At 41.9% G+C, this 20,402-nt stretch overlaps 2 protein-coding genes and 2 pseudogenes across 3 annotated transcripts in view; 1 reads left to right on the forward strand and 3 right to left on the reverse strand.

Moving 5' to 3' along the window:
• The window catches only part of REEP5 (receptor accessory protein 5), a 44,099-nt gene extending 32,548 nt beyond the window's left edge, over positions 1–11,551 (forward strand). Inside the window, exons 4-5 of the mRNA XM_017848448.1 lie at positions 3,173–3,341; positions 11,366–11,551. Of these exons, the coding sequence (XP_017703937.1) occupies positions 3,173–3,341; positions 11,366–11,415 (219 nt within the window). The 3' untranslated portion in view covers positions 11,416–11,551. The remainder of the gene's footprint in view (positions 1–3,172; positions 3,342–11,365) is intronic.
• The window catches only part of LOC108512894 (U2 small nuclear ribonucleoprotein auxiliary factor 35 kDa subunit-related protein 2-like), a 23,052-nt pseudogene extending 3,016 nt beyond the window's left edge, over positions 1–20,036 (reverse strand). Inside the window, exon 1 of the transcript XR_001880738.1 lies at positions 19,043–20,036. The product of XR_001880738.1 is annotated as a U2 small nuclear ribonucleoprotein auxiliary factor 35 kDa subunit-related protein 2-like (transcript). The remainder of the gene's footprint in view (positions 1–19,042) is intronic.
• Positions 1–20,402, reverse strand: part of SRP19 (signal recognition particle 19) — a 29,719-nt gene that overhangs the window by 1,826 nt on the left and 7,491 nt on the right. The window lies entirely within an intron of this gene.
• LOC108512891 (uncharacterized) lies at positions 3,621–10,195 on the reverse strand (annotated as a pseudogene).

Here is a 20,402-nt window from a genome sequence, read left to right on the forward strand (position 1 = left end):
TTTTTTTGAGACAGGGTCTTGCTCTCTCACCAAGTCTGGATTGCAGTAGTGGTATCACAGCTCACAGCAGTCTCGACCTCCCAAGCTCAATCCACCCTCCCGCCTCAGCCTCCCAGGAGGACCACAGGCACACGCTACCAAGCCTGGCTAATTTAAAATTATTTTCTTTTTTTTTGTGGCCAGGAGCAGTGGCTTACACCTGTAATCCCAGGGCTTTGGGAGGCCAATGGGGGTGGATCATTTGAGGTCAGGAGTTCAAGACCAGCCTGACCAACATAGTGAAACCTTGTCTCTACTAAAAATAGAAAAATTAGCCAGGCATGGTGGGTGTATGTCTGTAGTCCCAGCTACTTGGGAGGCTGAGACAGGAGAATCACTTGAATCTGGGAGGCGGAGACTGCAGTGAGCTGAGATTGTGCCACGGAACTTCAGCCTGGGTGAGAGAGAGCAAGACTCTGTCTCAAAAAAAAAAAAAAAAAAAAAAAATTTTTTTTCCCATAGAGATGGGGTCTCCCTATGTTACTATGTTACACAGGCTAGTCTCAAAACTCCTGGGCTCAAGTGATCCTCCAACCTCAGTCTCCCAAAATGCTGGGATTACAGCTGTGAGCCTGGCTAGTATATCAATTTCTGATGGAAATGTTAAAATCTATGATTGCAGATTGTGTCCATTTGTCTATATAATTCTGACTTACATTTACATATTTTAAAGCCATATTTGAAAGCTATCTATAGCTATATATAAAATACATAATTATAAAAAATATTATATTACAAACATACAAAGCTATATATAATTTACATATTTCAAAGGTATATACAAGTTCAGGAATTTTAATATTCTTGCTGAATTGCTTTCCTTCATTATCATTCTATTTACTCATTTTACCTTAAGCAATTTTTATGTATTAATATTACTAATGAGCTATTCTGGGAGTTGGTGTTTGTCTGATATATCTTTCCCATAACTTTATTTTCAGTGTTCCTGTTTGGTTTTGTTGTAGGTATGTTTCTTAAGCATACAGCTATAGTTTTGGGGTTTTATAAAAAATTTAGTCCTATAGTCTCTGGGTTTTGTTTTGTTTTTGAGATGAGCTCTTGCTGTGTTGCCCAGGATGATCTCTGCATTAGTCTGCTCTCATACTGCTAATAAAGACATACCCGAGAATGGGCAATTTATGAAGGAAAGAGGTTTAATTGACTCACAGTTCCACTTGGCTGTGGAGGCCTCACAATCATGGTGGAAGATGATGGAAAAGCAAAGGGATGTCTTACATGGCAGTGGCAGGCAAGAGAGAATGAGAGCCAAGTGAAAGGGGAAACTCCTTGTAAAACTATCAGATCTCGTGAGACTTATTCACTACCACGAGAACAGCATGGCAGGAAACCACCCCCATGATTCAGTTATCTCTCACCTCATCCTTTCCACGACACATGGGAATTATGGGAGCTACAGTACAAGATGAGATTTGGGTGGAGACACAACCAAACCATGTCAGTCTCCAACTCCTAGGCTCAAACAATCCTTGCACCTTGGTCTCCCAAGTCACTGGAACTACAGGTGCATGCCAACATGCCCAGCAAGTCTCTGTCCTAAAAACACTTGTGCATCTGTGACAAATTTTAATTCACAAAGGTTATATTTCAAGAGTTACTTTTTACTGTAGTTGAGATAAGGGGAGCCTGGGCAACATTGTGAGACTTGGTCTCTACAAAAGAAAAAGTTATAAAAATTTAGCCAGGCCTGGTGGTTCATGCCTGCAGTTAGTCCTAGCTACTTGGGAGGCTGAGGTGGGAAAACTGTTTGAACCCAGGAGTTCAAGGCTGCAGTAAGCCATGTTCATGCCACGGCACTCCAGCCTGGGTGACAGAGCAAGACTCTCAAAAATAATAATCTGGAGATATTAATTTGTTGAGAACTTGGGCTTTGTTTTTTATTTTGAGTGTAGTACAAGTTCAGAGTGCAGTACAAGTTCAAAGTGTAGTATAAATTTCTCAGAGCCAACATGGTGCTGTTGGAGTGAGCTATTTGTGCATTTTAAAGTAAAACTCTGTCGTTACTGTTAGCCTTTTATCAGCTTTGTATCTCTAAAACACTTGAAAGACTGTCTTAGAAAGGCATCATAGCTTGTTGATTATCAGATTACATCCCTTGGTTTGGAATCATAAGGACTAAGCCTTTTAAATTTAAAGCATGATAAATTAAGATGTTTTTAGTTTAAGGAGAAGATGTAAAAAATACTGATTTGGAATCTCTCTGTAAGTGACTTCTGGTTTTTTTTGTAGAGTCACCTAGGCTGTGCGGAATAAAATGTGGTTAAAATCTTTTAAACTAAAATAACTCAGCATGTTGTTTATTAAACTTTCTAGGGAAATGGGCAGATTACTCTGAATATTTCCTTTCCTTCTTTTTTTTTTTTTCCTTTTATCTTAAAAGGAGTAAATTGCATGGATGACTTGAAGTGGCAAGCTGGTATTATTTGAATAAACAGTAGAAAATTTTGGACACAAATAGTGTAAAATCCTTATTTAAGTAATTAGGGCAGAAATTTGTCAATTTAAAAAAAAATCTCAATGGCAAAGTAGAGCTGTAAAGAAGGAGTTAGGAATAATAACTACATTTAAGATGAAAGATGAAGAACAGCTATAAAGATTTCTTGAAGGCTAAAGATCTACCCAAAAACTGAGGTTCCACCAAAGGAAGAATTCAAGAATGGACAAGGTATTTTTTCTATAATAGGATGAACAAATTTGATAAATTTACCAAGGTAAGCCTACCAAGCACAAGCCTCCTAGATATTAGGCTTATCTGGATAGCGCTTTATGCATGCAGATAAGCACTATATTTTCTTAAATTGATTTCTAAGAGTTATGATTAATAAAAGCCTCTTACAACTATATACTAAAAAGTGGTCCAAGTTAGGAAGATAGTTAAGCTCCTGGACGTGGTGTGTTTTACCCTTTGTTTTTTAGTCTCAGCTTTTCCTTACCAGCTCATTACTCATCATGTTTTTTTCATCTAAAGAAAGCCCACCTTTAACCTGCAGAAAACACTGGTAATGCCTTTGGAGAAAATACCAGAGGCATTTCCCATCCCCATAGTAAAAGACTGTGTATTCTCAGAATGTGCCCCTCCACCCTCCTGTTACCCATGCTGGCTCTTATTCTGCAGTGTGGCTTCCTGTTGTGGTGCATGGCCCCGAGCCCTTCTAATGGGGCTGAACTGCTCTACAAGCGCATCATCCGTCCTTTCTTCCTGAAGCACGAGTCCCAGATGGACAGTGTGGTCAAGGACCTTAAAGACAAGGCCAAAGAGACTGCAGATGCCATCACTAAAGAAGGTAAGACTCAGGAACAACATGGTCCCACATGTGAGAGGAGATGTGACACACTGGGCTCAAATAACAGGCTTCCTGGCCTTCTTGTCTTATCAGCACCCCTCAGCCAAATGCCACCATTACTCTGGGATTTCTTTACAAAGTCTGCCTATTGAGAACACTTACAGTTCTCAACGTTTCCCAAGACTCTTCCTCCATGCCACATTTAATGTAGCATTGAGTCAGAACATTAGGGAAAATGACTTTCCATGGTAGGCAGTGATTTTAGAGAATCACCTATATTGATATGTAAGTACATCTCTTCTAATTGTTTATTTAATTTTTTTGCATTGTACTTTTTAATTACATAGGTAGTTTTAAATAAATGGAGAAAGCACCTTTCAAAAGCTATACTAGCAGGAAACAATTCCATCAAGCATTTACACAATCAATTTCTATAATTTTACAAAAAATTCTTGATCTTTACTTGAACTGTACATGAGGGGAAAAGATCCCTCTCAGGTAGGTGTTCTCTCCACTTGCAGAAGCAAACTAAAGGACCTAAAACTAGAGGCAAGCCTGGGATGCCAAAAAGGGGGAGGAGAAATGATAAACAGCCATTTATGAATTCTATGTCTACTCTAAAACACTTCTCTAATCACCCTCACATAATAAATATTTAGGGCAAACTACCACTCTTTAGAAAAAGTACAACCTCAAAAGCTGTAGTTCTGAATTATAGTAACATATCGAATACCTTGGACTGCTGCATGCCAAAAGACAATACTTGGGGTTCTCTATGACATTTGAACAGATAAATATGTTAAGGGAATTCTCCAGGATTGTAGATTCTCTAGCCTTTGGAATGAAGCACATGCAGGCTTCTCTGCTATCCTTCAAGCAGTGTAATAGTCAGGAAAAGGGCAACAGTATTAGATCACCCCTTAGACACTAACCAGCTGAGGAAAGAGTTCATTGGCCAGTCTCCTCCTTAGAATGGTTTGCACCAAGTGGAGAGGCCATGTTTCTGAAGGGGAAAGGGGAGCCCTCATACCCACAGTCACTGTAAACATCCAGTAGACAGGAAGATGGCTTTGGGCAGTGGCTGGATGAAAGTAGACTGGAGATACCCTGGTCGAATACCCTGTGGAATGAAGTCATCTTCCACAGGGTCTTCCTTCACTGATACCACGAATTCCGGGTGATCTTTCTGAGAGGCTGAGAGGTGCTTCCTTGATTTTCACTACCACATTAGCTTGACTCTCTGTCTCAGACTACAGGCTTGGCATATATGTAGTCAAAATTAATTAGTTCATTAATAGCTTCAAGCTTGGGTGATAATGTCCCCACTGACAGAGAAAGGGAGGCTGGTTAGGAATTGGGTCCTTCTGAGTAGACCCCTGGGAGCTGCTGCAGGCTGGCAGACTCTGGGGAAGGACATTTGAAGAACACTACTGGGTGTAAGTCGTCCAGAATGCCCAACAGGATATCATACTGGGAAGGTAGTTGATGTTTACTTCCAACCCCACCACAACTAACTTCTACCCTCATCTGCCTAGTTAGGGATGTCAAGCATCAAATAGATGGAATTAACTTGGCTTTCGCCTCCTCTTCAGTAACCAGGGCCTCCATCCCCAAGTGCTGCCTTCACTCACGGTTCTCAACTATGAGTCCATGCATTTTCTCGTGTAAAAGCTGATTGTCTAGCAAAAGTTTTTGGTTCTGTTCTAAATCTACCACTTGCTGTTTCAGGTCACTCATTTGAGCTTGCCTTCTGTCTCTGGCAGTTTGAGCTGCTAACCCTGTTTATCAGTGTCCTCCTCAGCACCTTCTCCTTGGGGTTCCCCACCCCCACACAGCACTCAGCATCTCCTGGCTGGCTCCTCTCTGGGCTGGCACAATGAGCAGCAGGGCCTAGCTGGCCAGGGCTGTAGCAGCAGGGTGACCAGACAGAAGCAGTACTTTGGAGGCCCTGACGGCCAGCCTAATTCAGTTCAGGTTGATCGGTTCAGTATGCTGTTCAATTTTTGTTATGGGTACAAAAGAATGTCCACTCGCAGCTCTGATTAATTCACTCAATAAATATTTATTTATTGAGGTGTTTAATATGTGCCAAGCATGTTTATAACACTGGCAGTGAACCAGCAAACCAGAGACCATACTCCTTGAATTAATGAAGTTTATAGTCTAGCTGAGAGATAGGCAGTAAAATTGAAAATTAGATGGTATATTTAGCAGATAATATAGGGAAAAAATAAGTAGAAAGATGCGGGGGCCAAGGACTGGAGGGATGCTTATGATTTTAAATAGAGACATTTAGGAAACCTATACAAGAAGGCTCTACTGAATCAGACTCGATAGCAGTAAAGGAATCAGGAACAGTGACTCAGCCTGTAATCCCAACACTTTGGGAGGCCAAGGTAGGAGGATCACTTGAGGCCAGGAGTTTGAGACCAGCTTGTTTGTGACGGGGTCTCCTGTGGAGACCCGCTCTCTACAAAAGTTAAAAAATTAGCCGGACATTGTGACGCAAGCCTGTAGTCCCAGCTACTCAGGAGGCTGAAGTAGGAGGATCACTTGGGCCCACGTCAAGGCTGCAAGTGAGCTGTGCCACTCTAGCCTGCGTAACAAAGCAAAACCCTGTCCCCCTAAAAAAAAATAAAAAGAGAGAAAAAAAATGGTAAAGGAAAGAACCATGGGGAATCATACTCCAGAATGAGCTGCATATGCAGAAGTCCTGAGGTGGGAGCAACGGAAGAAGTGATCTAGAGAGGTGCAGGAGATGAGGTGGGAGAGGTTGCGGGTGATAGGCCATTGGAAAGGTTTTGGCTTCTACTCTGTGTAAGATGTGGAGGTATTGGGGAATTTTAACCAGAGGAGCAAAATGATCTGTCCTGTGTTTTAACAAGATGCCTGTGGCCACTGTATTAGGAACAGACTGAAGGGGGGTAAGGGAGGAAACTGGGAGAATAGTTAAAAGGTTTTTGCAGACTGAAGATGATGATGGTGGCTTGGTTCTTTGTGTAGCAGTAGGAGGTAAGAAGTATCAGATTCTTGATATATTTCAAAGGTAGAAGTAATGGGATTTGCTTATGGATTGGGCATGGGTCAGAAGGGTTAAGGACAAGGACAAGCTTTTTAGCCTGAACAAATGGAAGGATAAAATTGCCACTGAGCTGGAGATGACTGGGTAGGTTTTGTTGGGGTGGGAGGTTGTGGCGGGTTGGGGGGATATGGAATTCAGTCCTGGACATTTGTTTGAGGTGTCTGTTCGATACCTACAAGGATCAAATAGCTAGTTGGATACAGGTGTCAAGAGTTCAAGAAACAGGTCTGGACTGGAGATATAAATTTGGGGGCCACAAGCTTATACATATTAAACATGAGACTGGATGAGATCACGAAGGTAGTGTAGTTAGGAAAGAGGAGGTCCAAAGACTTAACGCTGGGGAGTCTAAGGTTTAGAGACTGGAGAGATGAGAAGCAACCAGCAAAGCAGACTGATAAGGAGTGGCCAGTTGAGGTAGCAAGAAAACCACAAGCGTGTGGTATCTTTGGGTCCAAGAACAGAAAGTGTTTCAAAGAGAAGTGATCTATCATGTTACATGCTGTCGACAGGTCAAGTAAGATAAGGACTGAGAAATGAGCAGATTTAGCAATGAGGAAGGTACTAGTGGTTTTGATAACAGATTTTGTGGAGTGGTATCAAACTCCTGATTGGAATGGATTTGAGAGAATGAGAGAAAAGGAATGAGAGAATATAGATCTTTCTTTTGAGAAATTTCCTGGAAAGGGGAGCAGAAGAATGGGACTATAACTGGAAGAAGGAATTAGGGTCCTGAAATTTATTTAAAAGTTTTTTTCTTAAGGTAGGAGAAACAAAGCCTGTTTGAAAATTAATGGGAATAATTCAACAGAACAAAAAATGATGACAGGAGTGAGAGGGTGAATTGCTGGAGCTCTGTCCTTGACCAGAGAAGGATCCAGTATACAGTAGAGGGACTGGTCAGAAGAGCTGGAAGTTTATGATAACAGCAGGGAAATCAGGGTTTATGGTATGCTGTGAGCACATGGGACTATGGGAGCCTACAGAAGTGACTTTCTAATTGTTTCAAATATCTCAGTAAGGTAGGAAGAAAGAAGGCCAATTGAGAGAGGATAGGGAAAAAGACAATGGAAAGAGAATGTATGAAATAGTTGGGAAGGAGAGGGACTGCTCAACTTTTTCTGTAAAGGGCCAGATAACAAATTTTTTTTTTTTTTGAGACGGAGTCTCGCTCTGTCGCCCAGGCTGGTGTGCAGTGGCCGGATCTCAGCTCACTGCAAGCTCCGCCTCCTGGGTTTATGCCATTCTCCTGCCTCAGCCTCCGAAGTAGCTGGGACTACAGACGCCGGCCACCTCACCCAGCTAGTTCTTTGTATTTTTTAGTAGAGAGGGGGTTTCACGGGATAACAAATGTTTTCATGGCTATCAGGTCTCTGTTGCAGCTACTCTCCTCTGCCATTGTAGTGTGAAAGCAGCCATGGACACTACATAAGTGAGTGTGGCTGCAGTGTGCCGGCCCCTCTAGGACAGTCGGAGAGTAAATGGACTGGAACAATGTCCTGTGACTGCCAGGCAGTGTTAAAGGCATGCTTGAGATTTGTGTTCATGAATTTATAGTGAAACCAGTTCTTGTTTATGTTGTTCTCCAGCCATACTCAGCTACATGGGTACAGCTGCAGAGTAGGTGGAGAGTTGTGTCAAGGTTGTGATTTCCAGCAACTATGAAGTGAGAGTGGGACTGTGGAGTGGTTAATGCTTGACAATGGAATTTAACCTGAGTAAGGTGGGAAGTGGTGGTGGAAGAACTCTGAATCAGGGTAATAGCAGGAATACTCCATCATCATTTACAATGAGCAAAAAACGGGGGGTGGGAGCGCACTACAAAGATAAAAGTGCACTACAAAGATGATGGTGGGTGAGTGGGATGCTTAATACAAGATTATGGAGGGACTGCAGTATTGGTACTAACAGGTATCCTGGGAGTCAGTGCCACATGTAGGGTGGAATATAAGGGTTATTGGAGGGGAGGAACTAAGAGGTCAGGATATTAGAAGATCACGTATGTCTACATGGATATTAAAATCATCAATAATTAACATAGGAGTAGTAGGTCAGGTGCAGTGGTCACACCTGTAATCCCAGCACTTTGAGAGGCCAAGGTGGGTGGATTGCTTGAGCTCAGGAGTTTGAGACCAGCCTGAGCAACATGGTGAAACCCAATCTCTACAAAAACAAAACAAAACAAAACAAAACAAAAACCCACAAAAATTAGCCAGATGTGGTGATGGTTACCAGTGTCCCAGCTACTCAGGAGGCTGAGGTGGGAGGATCACCTGAGCCTGGGAGGTCGAGGCTGCAGTGAGCTGAGATGGCATCACCGCACTCCAGCCTGGGTGACAGAGTGAGACCCTGTCTCTAAATAAATAAATAAATAATAGGAGTAGTGTTAGAAAGGAACATTAAGTTAGGAGCTACAATCTTCAAGAAATAAGAGTAGCCCAAGAGTCAGGGATGACAGGGAAAAGGAAGGCTACTTGATAATGTAATCTGATGATGAGATTCTGAAAGTGGCAATGAAGAACAAAAACAATACCTACCAGATCCATTTGTATTAGGGTCATGGGACGAAACAGACAACCACCACTTGAGAAAGCAATGTCCTCAGGGCACAGTCAGCTTTCTCTAAGAGCAAGAAGGTAAAGGAAACATTCGGAGGAATGAGTGAGGATATAGATTTTGCCGATGATGGGTTTTGAGTTCCAGAGGGACTCAAGGGTTTTAGAAATTGGAGAAAGGTTTTTTTTTTTTTAGAGCTCTGTGGTAGTTAGACATGGGAGTTGAGAGGTAGACTGACCATGGGGAAGTAAAATCCCAAGAGAGTTCTCTAGCAGCACTGATGCCCCAGAGGTGATATGTTCCCCATTTCTCCCTCACATACCTCTCTTCTCTGAACTCCTATTTTTGGGTATACAAATCTAGTCTACTTCAGTATGTTTTAGATATTTTCTAACTTGTAGCCTTAACAACCTCCCACTTTAGGATTGCCAGCTTTCTTTTTTTTTGAACAGTCTCACTCAGTTGCCTAGGCTGGAGTGCAGTGGCATGATCTCGGCTCACTGCAGCCTCCACCTTCCAGGTTCAAGGGGTCTCTTGCCTCAGCCTCCCGAGTAGCAGCAATTACAGGCGTGGGCCACCACACCCAGCTGATATTTGTATTTTCAGTAGAGACACGGTTATGCCATGTTGGCCAGGCTGGTTTCAAACTCCTGGCCTCAAGTGATCCACCCACCTCAGCCTCTCAAAGTGCTGGGGTGCTGGGATTACAGGCGTAAGCCACCAAGCCCGGCCAGGATTGCCAGCTTCTTTTTAAGAGCTTTCTTTTCTTCTCCCTTCCCTTAGCCTAATCAGCAACCTGTGGTGATGTCACTTCTGTCTACTTCACCCACATTTCTTAGCCTCTTGGTTCTCTTAGATATCAATACTTAAAATCCAATCTTACTTTGGTATGATACATTCCTAAATAGGAGCATGAGAATTAAAATAAGTTAGGAGGAATTTACATGCTGATACATTTTAGACTTTTCTCAAAGCTTTTGGATTAACTAGGAATTTTTTTACAAAGGGTTAGTTAAGGGAAGGACTAGTTTCTCCTTTGCTGTGAACTTGGTTCGGTAATTTTAATTGAGCAAAGGGAGAGCAGCTGTCAGGCAGCTGGTGGACAAGAAGCGACTCCTTGGCTCTCATCACTAAGACTCTGGGCTCCATCAAGAACAGCTGCAGATTGTCTCACAGGGGGCCCTGGAGGCTTCCAGACAACCCCTTTCCCCTCCATCTCACACACTGCACTGGTTCTTATAGCACATTTCCAGCCACTTGGTAATTAGAAAGCGGAAGGCTTGGTCTCCTGCAGACGTAAGAAAATATATTTTTCTTTTTTTTCTCTAGAGACGGGCTCTCACTGTGTTTTGGCCAGGGTGATCTCAAACTCCTGGCTTCAAGGAATACTCCTACCTCAGCCTCTCAAAGTTCTAGGATTATAGATGTGAGCCACCACATCTGGACAGAATATTTTCTTGATGAATGTAGTGTCTTGTCACCAACTCAAAGACTTAGAGCAAACTCTTTTCATAGGAGAGAATGGTGGCACAGTAAGAGTATAAATACAGATTTTAAAAACAATTTAGTATAACAATTTATATAGCATTCGTGTTGCATTAGGTATTTTAACTAGAGATGGGCTTTTAAATTTTTTTTAAAATAGAGGTGAGGGGTGGGGGTCTCACCATTCATATTGGCCAGGCTGGTCTCAAATTCCTGGCCTCAAGTGATCTTCGCACTTCAGCCTTCCAAAGTGCTGGGATTACAGGCATGAGTCATTATGCCTGGCTGAGATTTAAAGTATACGGAAACACATAGGTTATATGGAAATACTATGTATGCCATTCTATTTCAGGGCTTGAGCACTCACAGATTTTGGTATCTGGAGGGTTCCTAGAACTAATCTCCTCTCCCCCCGTCCCTCCCCTCCCAAACACATGTATCAAGGGATGACTATATTTCTAGTGCTAGGAATGAGGACTTCTGTGATTTGTCACCATGGGATAAATATGATGACCTAGTTGTCATCAGATTGGTAATATTTTATTGATAAGTGAAATCTTACAGGCAAGCACACAGATACAAACTAGAATCTGAATACTACTCTTAAGGAATTTCTGCTTCTTTTAATGCTTAAAGGAGAACAGAGGGCAGACAGTTTAGGTGACACTGTCAAACAAGGGGCTAGGCTAGATGACCTTCAAGTATTTTGCTCAAGTATTTAGGATTTGTGCTCTAAGAGGTACCCTCTCCATTTCCTGGAAACCCTCTTAGCCCAGACCACAGACCCCAACATGATCGCACCTGAACACGAGTCATCCAAATTTTGTTATCTAGCAGCTACATTAGGCACAAAGCTTGCACTTCAAAGAGCTTTGATATGTATTTCTTTCCCTCCTAACAGCCAAGAAAGCCACCGTGAATTTACTGGGTGAAGAAAAGAAGAGCACCTAAACCAGACTGGATGGAAACTTCCTGTCCTCTCTGTACCTTCCTACTAGAGCTTGATGTTATATTAGGGACTGTGGTATAATTATTTTAATAATGTTGCCTTGAAAACATTTTTGATAAAGATTGGAATGTGTTGTAAGTTTCTTTGCTTACTTTTACTGTCTATATACATAGGGAGCATTTTAAACTTAATGCAGTGGGCAGTGTCCAAGTTTTTGGAAAATGTATTTTGCCTCTGGGTAGGAAAAGATGTATGTTACTATCCTGCAGGAAATATAAACTTAAAATAAAATTATATACCCCACAGGCTGTGTACTTTACTGGGCTCTCCCTGCATGCATTTTCTCTGTAGTTACACTTAGGATAATCTTTATGGTTCTACTTCATGTAATGTACAATTTTATATAATCCTGAAATGTTTTTAATGTATTTGTGCACATGTACATATGGAAATGTTACTGTCTGACTACAACATGCATCATGCTCATGGGGAGGGAGGAGGGGAAGGTTGTATGTGCCATTTGTAACTTCTGTACGGTAAGACCACCTGCCAAAAGCTGGAGGAACCATTGTGCTGGTGTGGTCTACTAAATAATACTTTAGGAAATATGTGATTAATATGCAAATGAACAAAGTGAGAAATGAAATCGAATGGAGATTGGCCTGGTTGTTTCCTTAGTATATGGCATATGAATACGAGGATAGCTTTGTAAAGCAGTTAAAGTCACTCTAGTGATAAATCGGGAAATTTACACACACACATCAGTAACCTATAACTCTCAATTCCCTGAAGAACTAGTAATACTGTCTTATCTACTTATAAACTTTACGTATTTGTCTATTGTCAAGATGCTACAATGAAAACCATTTCTGGTTTTATCTTCAAAGCGGAGGAACGTTGATTTAGTCTTCTTTCCCAATCTTCTTTTTGAAACAAGTTTAAGGAACTTCTGAAGATTTGTCCACCTCTGATTACATGTATGTTCTTGTTTATATCATTAGCAACAACATGCTAATGACGACATCTAGCTCTTAGAGTAATTCTGGGAGAATGGAAGGAAGTATATATAACCCATAATCTGCTTGGCAATAGTTAAGGCAATCTATATTCAGTTTTTCTCTGGCCTTTAAGGTCAAACACAGAGGCTTCCCTAGTTTACAAGTCAGAGTCACTTGTAGTCCATTTAAATGCCTTCATCTGTATTATTTGTGTTGATAAACTGCACATGACTACATAGTAAGTACAGAACAATGAAGTTGAAATGGATGTCTCCACTGATCTGCCAAATCGTTAGAGCAATTTGTCTGGACTAGAAAATCTGAGTTTTAAACCATACTGTTAGAGTCCTTTTAAATTAAACTAGACTAAAACAAGTGTATAACTAAACTTAACAAGATTAAATATCCAGCCAGTACAGTATTTTTTAAGGCAAATAAAGATGATTAGCTCACCTTGAGATAAGAGTCAGGTAAGATCATAACGATATCTCATGATGTAAAAAACATTAAAGATACCAATACTAAGGGACAGTATCACTCTAATATAATATGGATCAGAGCATTTATTTTGGGGAGGCAAACTGGTGATTACTGGCATTTTATTAAACTTAAAACTTTGTAGAAAGCAAACAAAATTGTTCTTGGGAGAAAAATCACTTTTAGATTAAAAAACATTTTTTTTACGTACCTAGGAGTATTTAAATCCTTTTCCCATAAATAAAAGTGCAATTTTCTTGGTGGCAGAATGAAAATTAGCAACTTCTAGCATATAGACTATATAATCAGATTGACAGCATATAGAATATATTATCAGACAAGATGAGGGAGTATAAAAGTTACTATTGCTCACAATGACTTACAGGCTAAAATTAGTTTAAAAATACTATATTCTGAATGCAATTTTTTTGTTCCCTTGAGACCAGAATTTAACTGTTCTTGGCAGTCTAAGTGTAAATGTTAACAGCAGGAGAAGTTATGAATTGAGCAGTTCTGTCACATGATTTCCCAAATGAAACATTGCCTTGGCTAGAGTTTGCAAAAACTAATTGAGCCCGTGTCTGGCTAGAAAACAAGAGTTTATTTGAATGTGAATAGTGTTTCAAAGGTATGTAGTTACAGAATTCCTACCAAACAGCTTAAATTCTTCAAGAAAGAATTCCTGCAGCAGTTATTCCCTTACCGGAAGGCTTCAATCTTTGGATTAACAACTGCTAATCTGGAGAAGAGTCTTCTACCCACAGCTGAAGAAAATGAGCACACACTTCACCCTGTTATCACCTACCCTTAAGATGTGATACACTGAATGGAAATAGATACAAATAAAATTCACTTCTCATTTAACTGTTATATTTCATTTTATTTTGTGGGGCTTTCTTCCTAACCCAGAATTATTTAAGCAAAGTTTTAAAATACAGATAAATGAGCCATAAACACTGTTCTTTATTAACTCTATTCCTCACATGGCTTGTAGTTTTCTCCTGATGGTTCTTGCCTACCAGAGGAAAAGACCTGCCCTAAAGAAAATATACCAACTCAAAAAGTTTCTACCAATAATTAGCACTACATTTAAAGGAAACTGAATCCCCTGTTGTGTGTGTGTTTTTTTTTTCCACCTGTGTATTGCATTACACACAAAGAAGTCTCCTCTGACTTAAGATAGTGTATTGCAGGCATCTTAATGTAGTAAACTTTGAGACGGAGTCTCGCTCTTTCACCCAGGCTGGAGTGCAGTGGTGCGATCTCAGCTCACTGCAAGCTCTGCCTCCCAGGTTCACGCCATTCTCCTGCCTCAGCCTCCCAAGTAGCTGGGACTACAGGTGCCGCCGCCACGCCCGGCTAGTTTTGTATTTTTTAGTAGAGATGGGGTTTCACCATGTTAGCCAGGATGGTCTTGATCTCCTGACCTCGTGATCCGCCTGCCTCGGCCTCCCAAAGTGCTGGGATCACAGGCGTGAGCCACCATGCCTGGCCTTGATGTAGTAAACTTTTCACATGTGCCTCCAAATTATGCTGTACTTGTTTTCAGAAGAGAACAAGAAAAGGAGTACTTGAGAATTTTGATAAAAATACCCACTTCTGGCCGATTGGACCTGCAATCCCAGCACTTTGGGAGGCCGAGGTGGGCGGACTCCTTGAGTGCATGAGTTCAAGACTAGCCTGGGCCACAAAGTGAGACCCTATCTCTACAAAAAATACGAAAAAATTAGCTGGGGGTGGTGGAGCATGCCCGTAGTCCCAGCTACTCAGGAGGCTGAGGTCGGAGGACTTGAGCCCGGAGGTCAAGGCTGCAGTGAGCCAAGATGGTGCCAGTGCACTCCAGCCTGGGCGACAGGGCCAGACCCTGTCTCAAAAAACAAAAAACAAAAAAACAAAACCTACTTCTGAAGGTGTGCATTGGTCCACAGGGTTTCCAACATCTGCTTTTTGATGTCTACATGTCTAGAATTATGGTGTTTAGAATAACACAGGTACAATTCAGATCTTTACCCATCAAATATTACAGTTCTATATAGCATGGCTGGAAAGTAAATATATTTGAGAATGACATTAAAAGTTTTCCTGGCTCACTGCTACAAAACTAACTCTCAAAATCTTACAACATACACACTTAGGAGTTTCCTTGGTTAGATTGATGCTTCCTAAAAACTTTGGTGTGGGCCAGGCGCGGTGGCTCATGCCTGTAATCCCAGCACTTTGGGAGGCCAAGGTGGGTGGCTCAACTGAGATCAGGAGTTCGAGACCAGCCTGGCCAAAATGGTGAAACCCTGTCTCTACTAAACACAAAAAATTAGCTGGGTGTGGTGGTGCATTCCTGTAATCCCAGCTACTTGGGAGGCTGAGGCAGGAGAATGGCTTGAACCCGGAAGACAGAGGTTGCAGTGAGCCAAGATCACACCATTTGCACTCTAGCCTGGGAAACGAGCGAAACTCCATTTCAAAAAAAAAAAATTGGTGTGCATCAGAACTGATGAAGGATGGGGATGGAGAGGAGTGTTGTTAAAATAGGTTACTGTCCTCTAAGATTCTCATTCAGGAAGTCGGGGGTGGGGCTGAAAGTTTGCATTTTTAAACAACCCAGGCAATGTGGCTCCAGGAACTGCACTTTAAGATAAAACCACTGGGTTAGGTAAATGCTATCTTTGTATCTTAATACACAGAGGTTTCCAGACCTGGCTGAACATTGGAATCATCTGAGGACCTTTTCAAAAATGATCTCTGCCTCCTCTAACAAAGTGCTGATTTAATTAGTCTACCATAGTATCCAGGTGCCAGTATGCTTTAACAACTCTGCAGGTGATCCTGGTATGGAGCCAGGGTTAAGAACCACTGGTAGAGACTAGTAATGAGGGCAAGACTCTTCCTTTGTTGGCCAGGCTGGTCTCAAACTCCTGGGCTCAGCCACCACATCCAGCCACTCTGAACTTTTGTGGTTTTTTTGTTTTTTGAGACAGGGACTCACTCTGTCACCCAGGCTGGAGTGCAGTGGCATGATCACAACTCTCTGCAGCCTCAATCTCCTGGGCTCAAGCGATTCTCCCGCCTCAGCTTCCAGAGTAGCTAGAACTACAGGTATGTGCCACCAGGCCCATCTAATTTTTTATTTTTTTTGTAGAGAGGGAGCCTTCCTATGTTGCCCAGGCTGGTCTTGAAGTCCTGGGCTCAAGTGGTCTTCTTGCCTCAGTCTCCCAAAGTGCTGAGATTACAGGTGTGAGCCACAGCACCCAGGCCAGATCTCAACTTATAATCAGCCTTTTGGTCCTTCTATCTTAAACACCAGCAACCAAAACAAAGCTACTTAACATGATAGGGATCAAAATAAAAACAGAAGGAAAGAAAAGGAACTTGGAAACAAGAAGACTATAAATCTCACCTTCTGAGAAATAAATTATATCCATGAACTGAGAACAGAATGCTAGAAAAAGGAAACATGCAAATTACAAGAGCTTAAAGAAGTTAAAAAGAAGGGCGGGCGCGGTGGCTCACACCTGTAATCTCAGCACTTTGGGAGGCCAAGGCAGGCAGATCACCTGAGGTTGGGAGCTCGAGACCTGCCTGACCAACATGGAGAAACCCTGTCTCTACTAAAAATACAAAAATTAGCCAGGCATGGTGGTGCATGCCTGTTATCCCAGCTACTCGGGAGGCTGAGGCAGGAGAATTGCTTGAACCCAGGAGGCAGAGGTTGCGGTGAACTGAGATTGGGCCACTGCACTCCAACCTGGGTGACAGTGTGAAACTCCACCTCAAAAAAAAAAAAAAAAAAAAAAAGAATCATTTGGGGATCTCATTAAACACATTTGAATTCTGGGCTGGGGCCAGAGATACTGCATTTATCACAATCTTTCACCAGAGGCCAGTGCTGCTGGTCCTTAAACCACACTTTTAGTAGCAAGTGTACGACGTGGCTGAGCTGTGAACAGAATGTATAATAATGAAAACTCTGAATAGTGGTTAAATTATGAAATATATTGGTAGACTGGTAGGACAGGAAGACAGGAACTATGCAAGCACATGGTAGATAAGGAAAACTAAATCCTCTTCTTCTACAGATGGAAGTTAATGCCTAAAACAGAAACACACTATTAAAACTACCTGGCTTTTAAAATTATATATAATTTTGATAACAGATTCCTTAAGGAGTGAATACAGGATGTGAACACAGTTCATAAATACAAAAAGCACTTCAACATCTACATTAAGGTTCCCTTTTTCAGCTAGCTGTGGTGGCATGCACCTCTAGTCCCAGCCACTTGAGAGGCTTGCTTGAGCCCAGGAGTATGAGAACAGCCTGGGTGAAATCGTGCAGTGGCACGATTTCGGCTCATTGCAACCTCTATTTCCCAGGGTTCATGTGATTCTCCTGCCTCAGCCTCCAGAGTAGCTGGGATTACAGGTGCCTGCCACTGCACCCGGCTAATTTATGTAGTTTTTAGTAAAAATGGGGTTTCACCATGTTGGCCAGGCTGGTCTTGACCTACTGACCTCGTGATACACCACGCCTGGCGAATTTCTATTCATTTTTTAAGTTACCCAGTCTGTGGTGTTCTGTTACAGCAACATAGAACACTAAGATTTCAGAATTACTGCTGTAACAATATATTGCCATTTCTTCACATTACTGCAAAATTGGTGCAATCAGTGAACTTTTTTTTTTTTTTTTTTTTTTTTTTTTTTTTTTTTTTTTTGCCAGTTGTTAAGTGAAAACTGTAATCTTTTTAAAACAGACAAAAAAATTTTTTTTTGAATCAGGTCTCTCTTTTTCACCCAGGCTAAAGTGCAGTGGCACAATCACGGCTCAGTGCAGCCTCAACCTCCCAGCCTCAAGTGATCCTCCCACCTCAGCCTCCTAAGTATAAAAGTTTGTAATTTAAAAAAATTTTTTTAGAGGCCAGATGTGGTGTGACTTATGCCTGTAATCTCAGCACTTTGGGAGGCCGAGGCGAGCATATCACACGCAGTCAGGAGTTCCACAACAGCCTGGCAAACATAGTGAAACCCTGTCTCTACCAAAAATACAAAATTAGCCAGGCATGGTGGTGGTGCTTGAAATTGGGCGGCAGAGATTGCAGTGAGCTGAGACCACGCCACTGCACACCAGCCTGGGCAATGTGTATTTGGCTCATGATTAGGAGCTGGGAAATCCAAGAGCATGGCACTAGTATATGGCAAGGGTCTTTGATGCTGCGTGATCCCATGGTAGAAGGTGAGAGGACAAAGAGGGTGTGCTCAGGAGAGCAAAAGAAAAATTTGGCTGAACTCCATTTTATAACAAACCCACTCCTGAGATTGTAACATTAATCCATTCCTGAGGGCAGAGCCCCCATGGCCCAATCACCTCCCAAAGGTTCCACCTCTCAATAACATCACAATGGCAATTAAATTTCAACATGCATTTTGGAGGGGACATTCAAAATATAGCACTGACAATCCTTATTGTCCCAAAACTAAACCACTTCCAGATTTCAACCATCTTTCTGTGACAAATCTTTTAAGTTGGCTACCACAATACACTTTTTTTTTTTGAGACAGGGTCCAGCTCTGCTGAGTGGAACAGCATGATCACGGCTCACTGCAGCCTCACCTCCAGAGCTCAAACAATCCTCCCACCTCAGCCTCCCAAGTAGCTAAGACTACAGGCAAGTACCACCATGCCCAGCTAATTCTTTTATTTTTTGTAGAGACGGAGTCTCACTATGGTGCCCAGGTTGGTCTCAAATTCCTGGACTCCAGTGATCCTCCTGCCTCAGCCTCCCAAGGTGCCGGGATTACAGGTGTAAGCCACTGTACCTGGCCCAGTATGCATTCTCAACTACTTTCTTCCTTAGCTGCCTTGGCTGTCAGGACTGAAAAAGCTATGTAGTCACCCCTCATCTGTGGTTTCACTTCTGTTGTTTCAGTTACCTTGGTCCCAAAACAGGTGAATATAGCACAATATTTTGAGAGAGACTGACAATTTCCACATACCTTTTATTACAGTATATTGTTATAATTGTTCTATTTTATTGTTAATCTGTTACTGTGTCCAATTTATAAACTTTATCATAGGTATGTATTAACCCATTCTCACGCTGCTATGAAGAAATATCCAAAACTGGGCAATTTTTAAAGGAAACAGGTTTAATTGACTCACGGTTCCGCATTGCTGGGGAGGCCTCAGGAAACTTACAAACGTGGCAGAAGGCAAAGGAGAAGCAGGTACCTTCACAGGGCAGCAAGATGGAGTGACTGCAAGCAGGGGAAATGCCAGGCACTTATAAAACCAACAGATCTTATAAGACTCATTATCTCAAGAACAGCACAGGGGAAATTGCCCCCATGATCCAAGTATCTCCACCTAGTCCCACCCTTAACACATAGGGATTTGGGGATTATAATTCAAGATGAGATTTTGGGTGGAGCCGCAGATAACCGTATCAGGTATATATGAATAGGCAAAAACATAGTATATATATGGTTCAGTACTATCTGCTGTTTCAGGGATCCACTCAGAGTTTTGGAATGCATCCCCCAAGGATAAGGAGGACTGCTGTGTTCACTTTCTCAGCCTCCTTTGCAGCTAGAGATGGACATGTCACAGTTCTCAACAACGAAACTAAGTGAAAGCCTGCTGGGAGGAATTTTGAGAAATCTCATGCCTATGGTCTCAGCAACTTGGGAGGCTGAGGTGGGAGAACTACTTGCCAGAAGTGGCTGGCACAGTTACCTTTACTTCCTGCCTTGCACTCACGTAAATACCAGCCCTTTTACAAGCAGGAACAACCATCATAAAGGTGTTAGAAGTATGTCATGAACAGTGGAGTGGAAAAATACAAAAAAGGCATCACTGAGAGCTAAACCAACAACCACAGCAACCTTACTTGGATTTAACATATGAGACAAAAATCTCCTGCTTAAGTCCCTCATTGTTTTGTCACACAGCAAACACATTCCCTTATTGTGTTACACAGCCAAACACACCCACTTTCTCAAAGAAGGCTGCTCTGAATTATGTTTTACACATACTCCCCTCTCCCCAGGATTTATCTGTAAGTCAAATATGTAAACTCTTATACTATTATGTTCACTATAAAACAGAAATTGTTAAGAGTTTAAAAAAAAAAGTCAACAGGCCAGCTGGCTCATGCCTGTAATCCCAGCACTTTGGGAGGCCGAGGCAGGCGGATCAACTGAGGTCAGGAGTTCAAGACCAGCCTGACCAACACGGAGAAACCCCTTCTCTACTAAAAATACAAAAGTAGCTGGGCGTGGTGGCACATGCCTGTAATCCCAGCTACTAGGGAGGTTGAGGCAGAAGAATCACTTGAACCTGAACCTGGGATGCGGAGGTTGTGGTGAGCTGAGATTGAGCCACTGCACTCCAGCCTGGGCGAGTGAAACTCTGTCTCAAAAAAAAAAAAAAAAAAAAAAAAAAAAAAAAAAAACACCACACTTAAAGAAAATGGAATTACTAAAAATAAGAGGTAGCTTGCGATTCAAGAAGAGCCAACCAG

Source organism: Rhinopithecus bieti, unplaced genomic scaffold, assembly GCF_001698545.2.
Source record: "Rhinopithecus bieti isolate Rb0 unplaced genomic scaffold, ASM169854v2 scaffold_31072, whole genome shotgun sequence".
NCBI classification, from domain to species: Eukaryota; Metazoa; Chordata; class Mammalia; order Primates; family Cercopithecidae; genus Rhinopithecus; species Rhinopithecus bieti.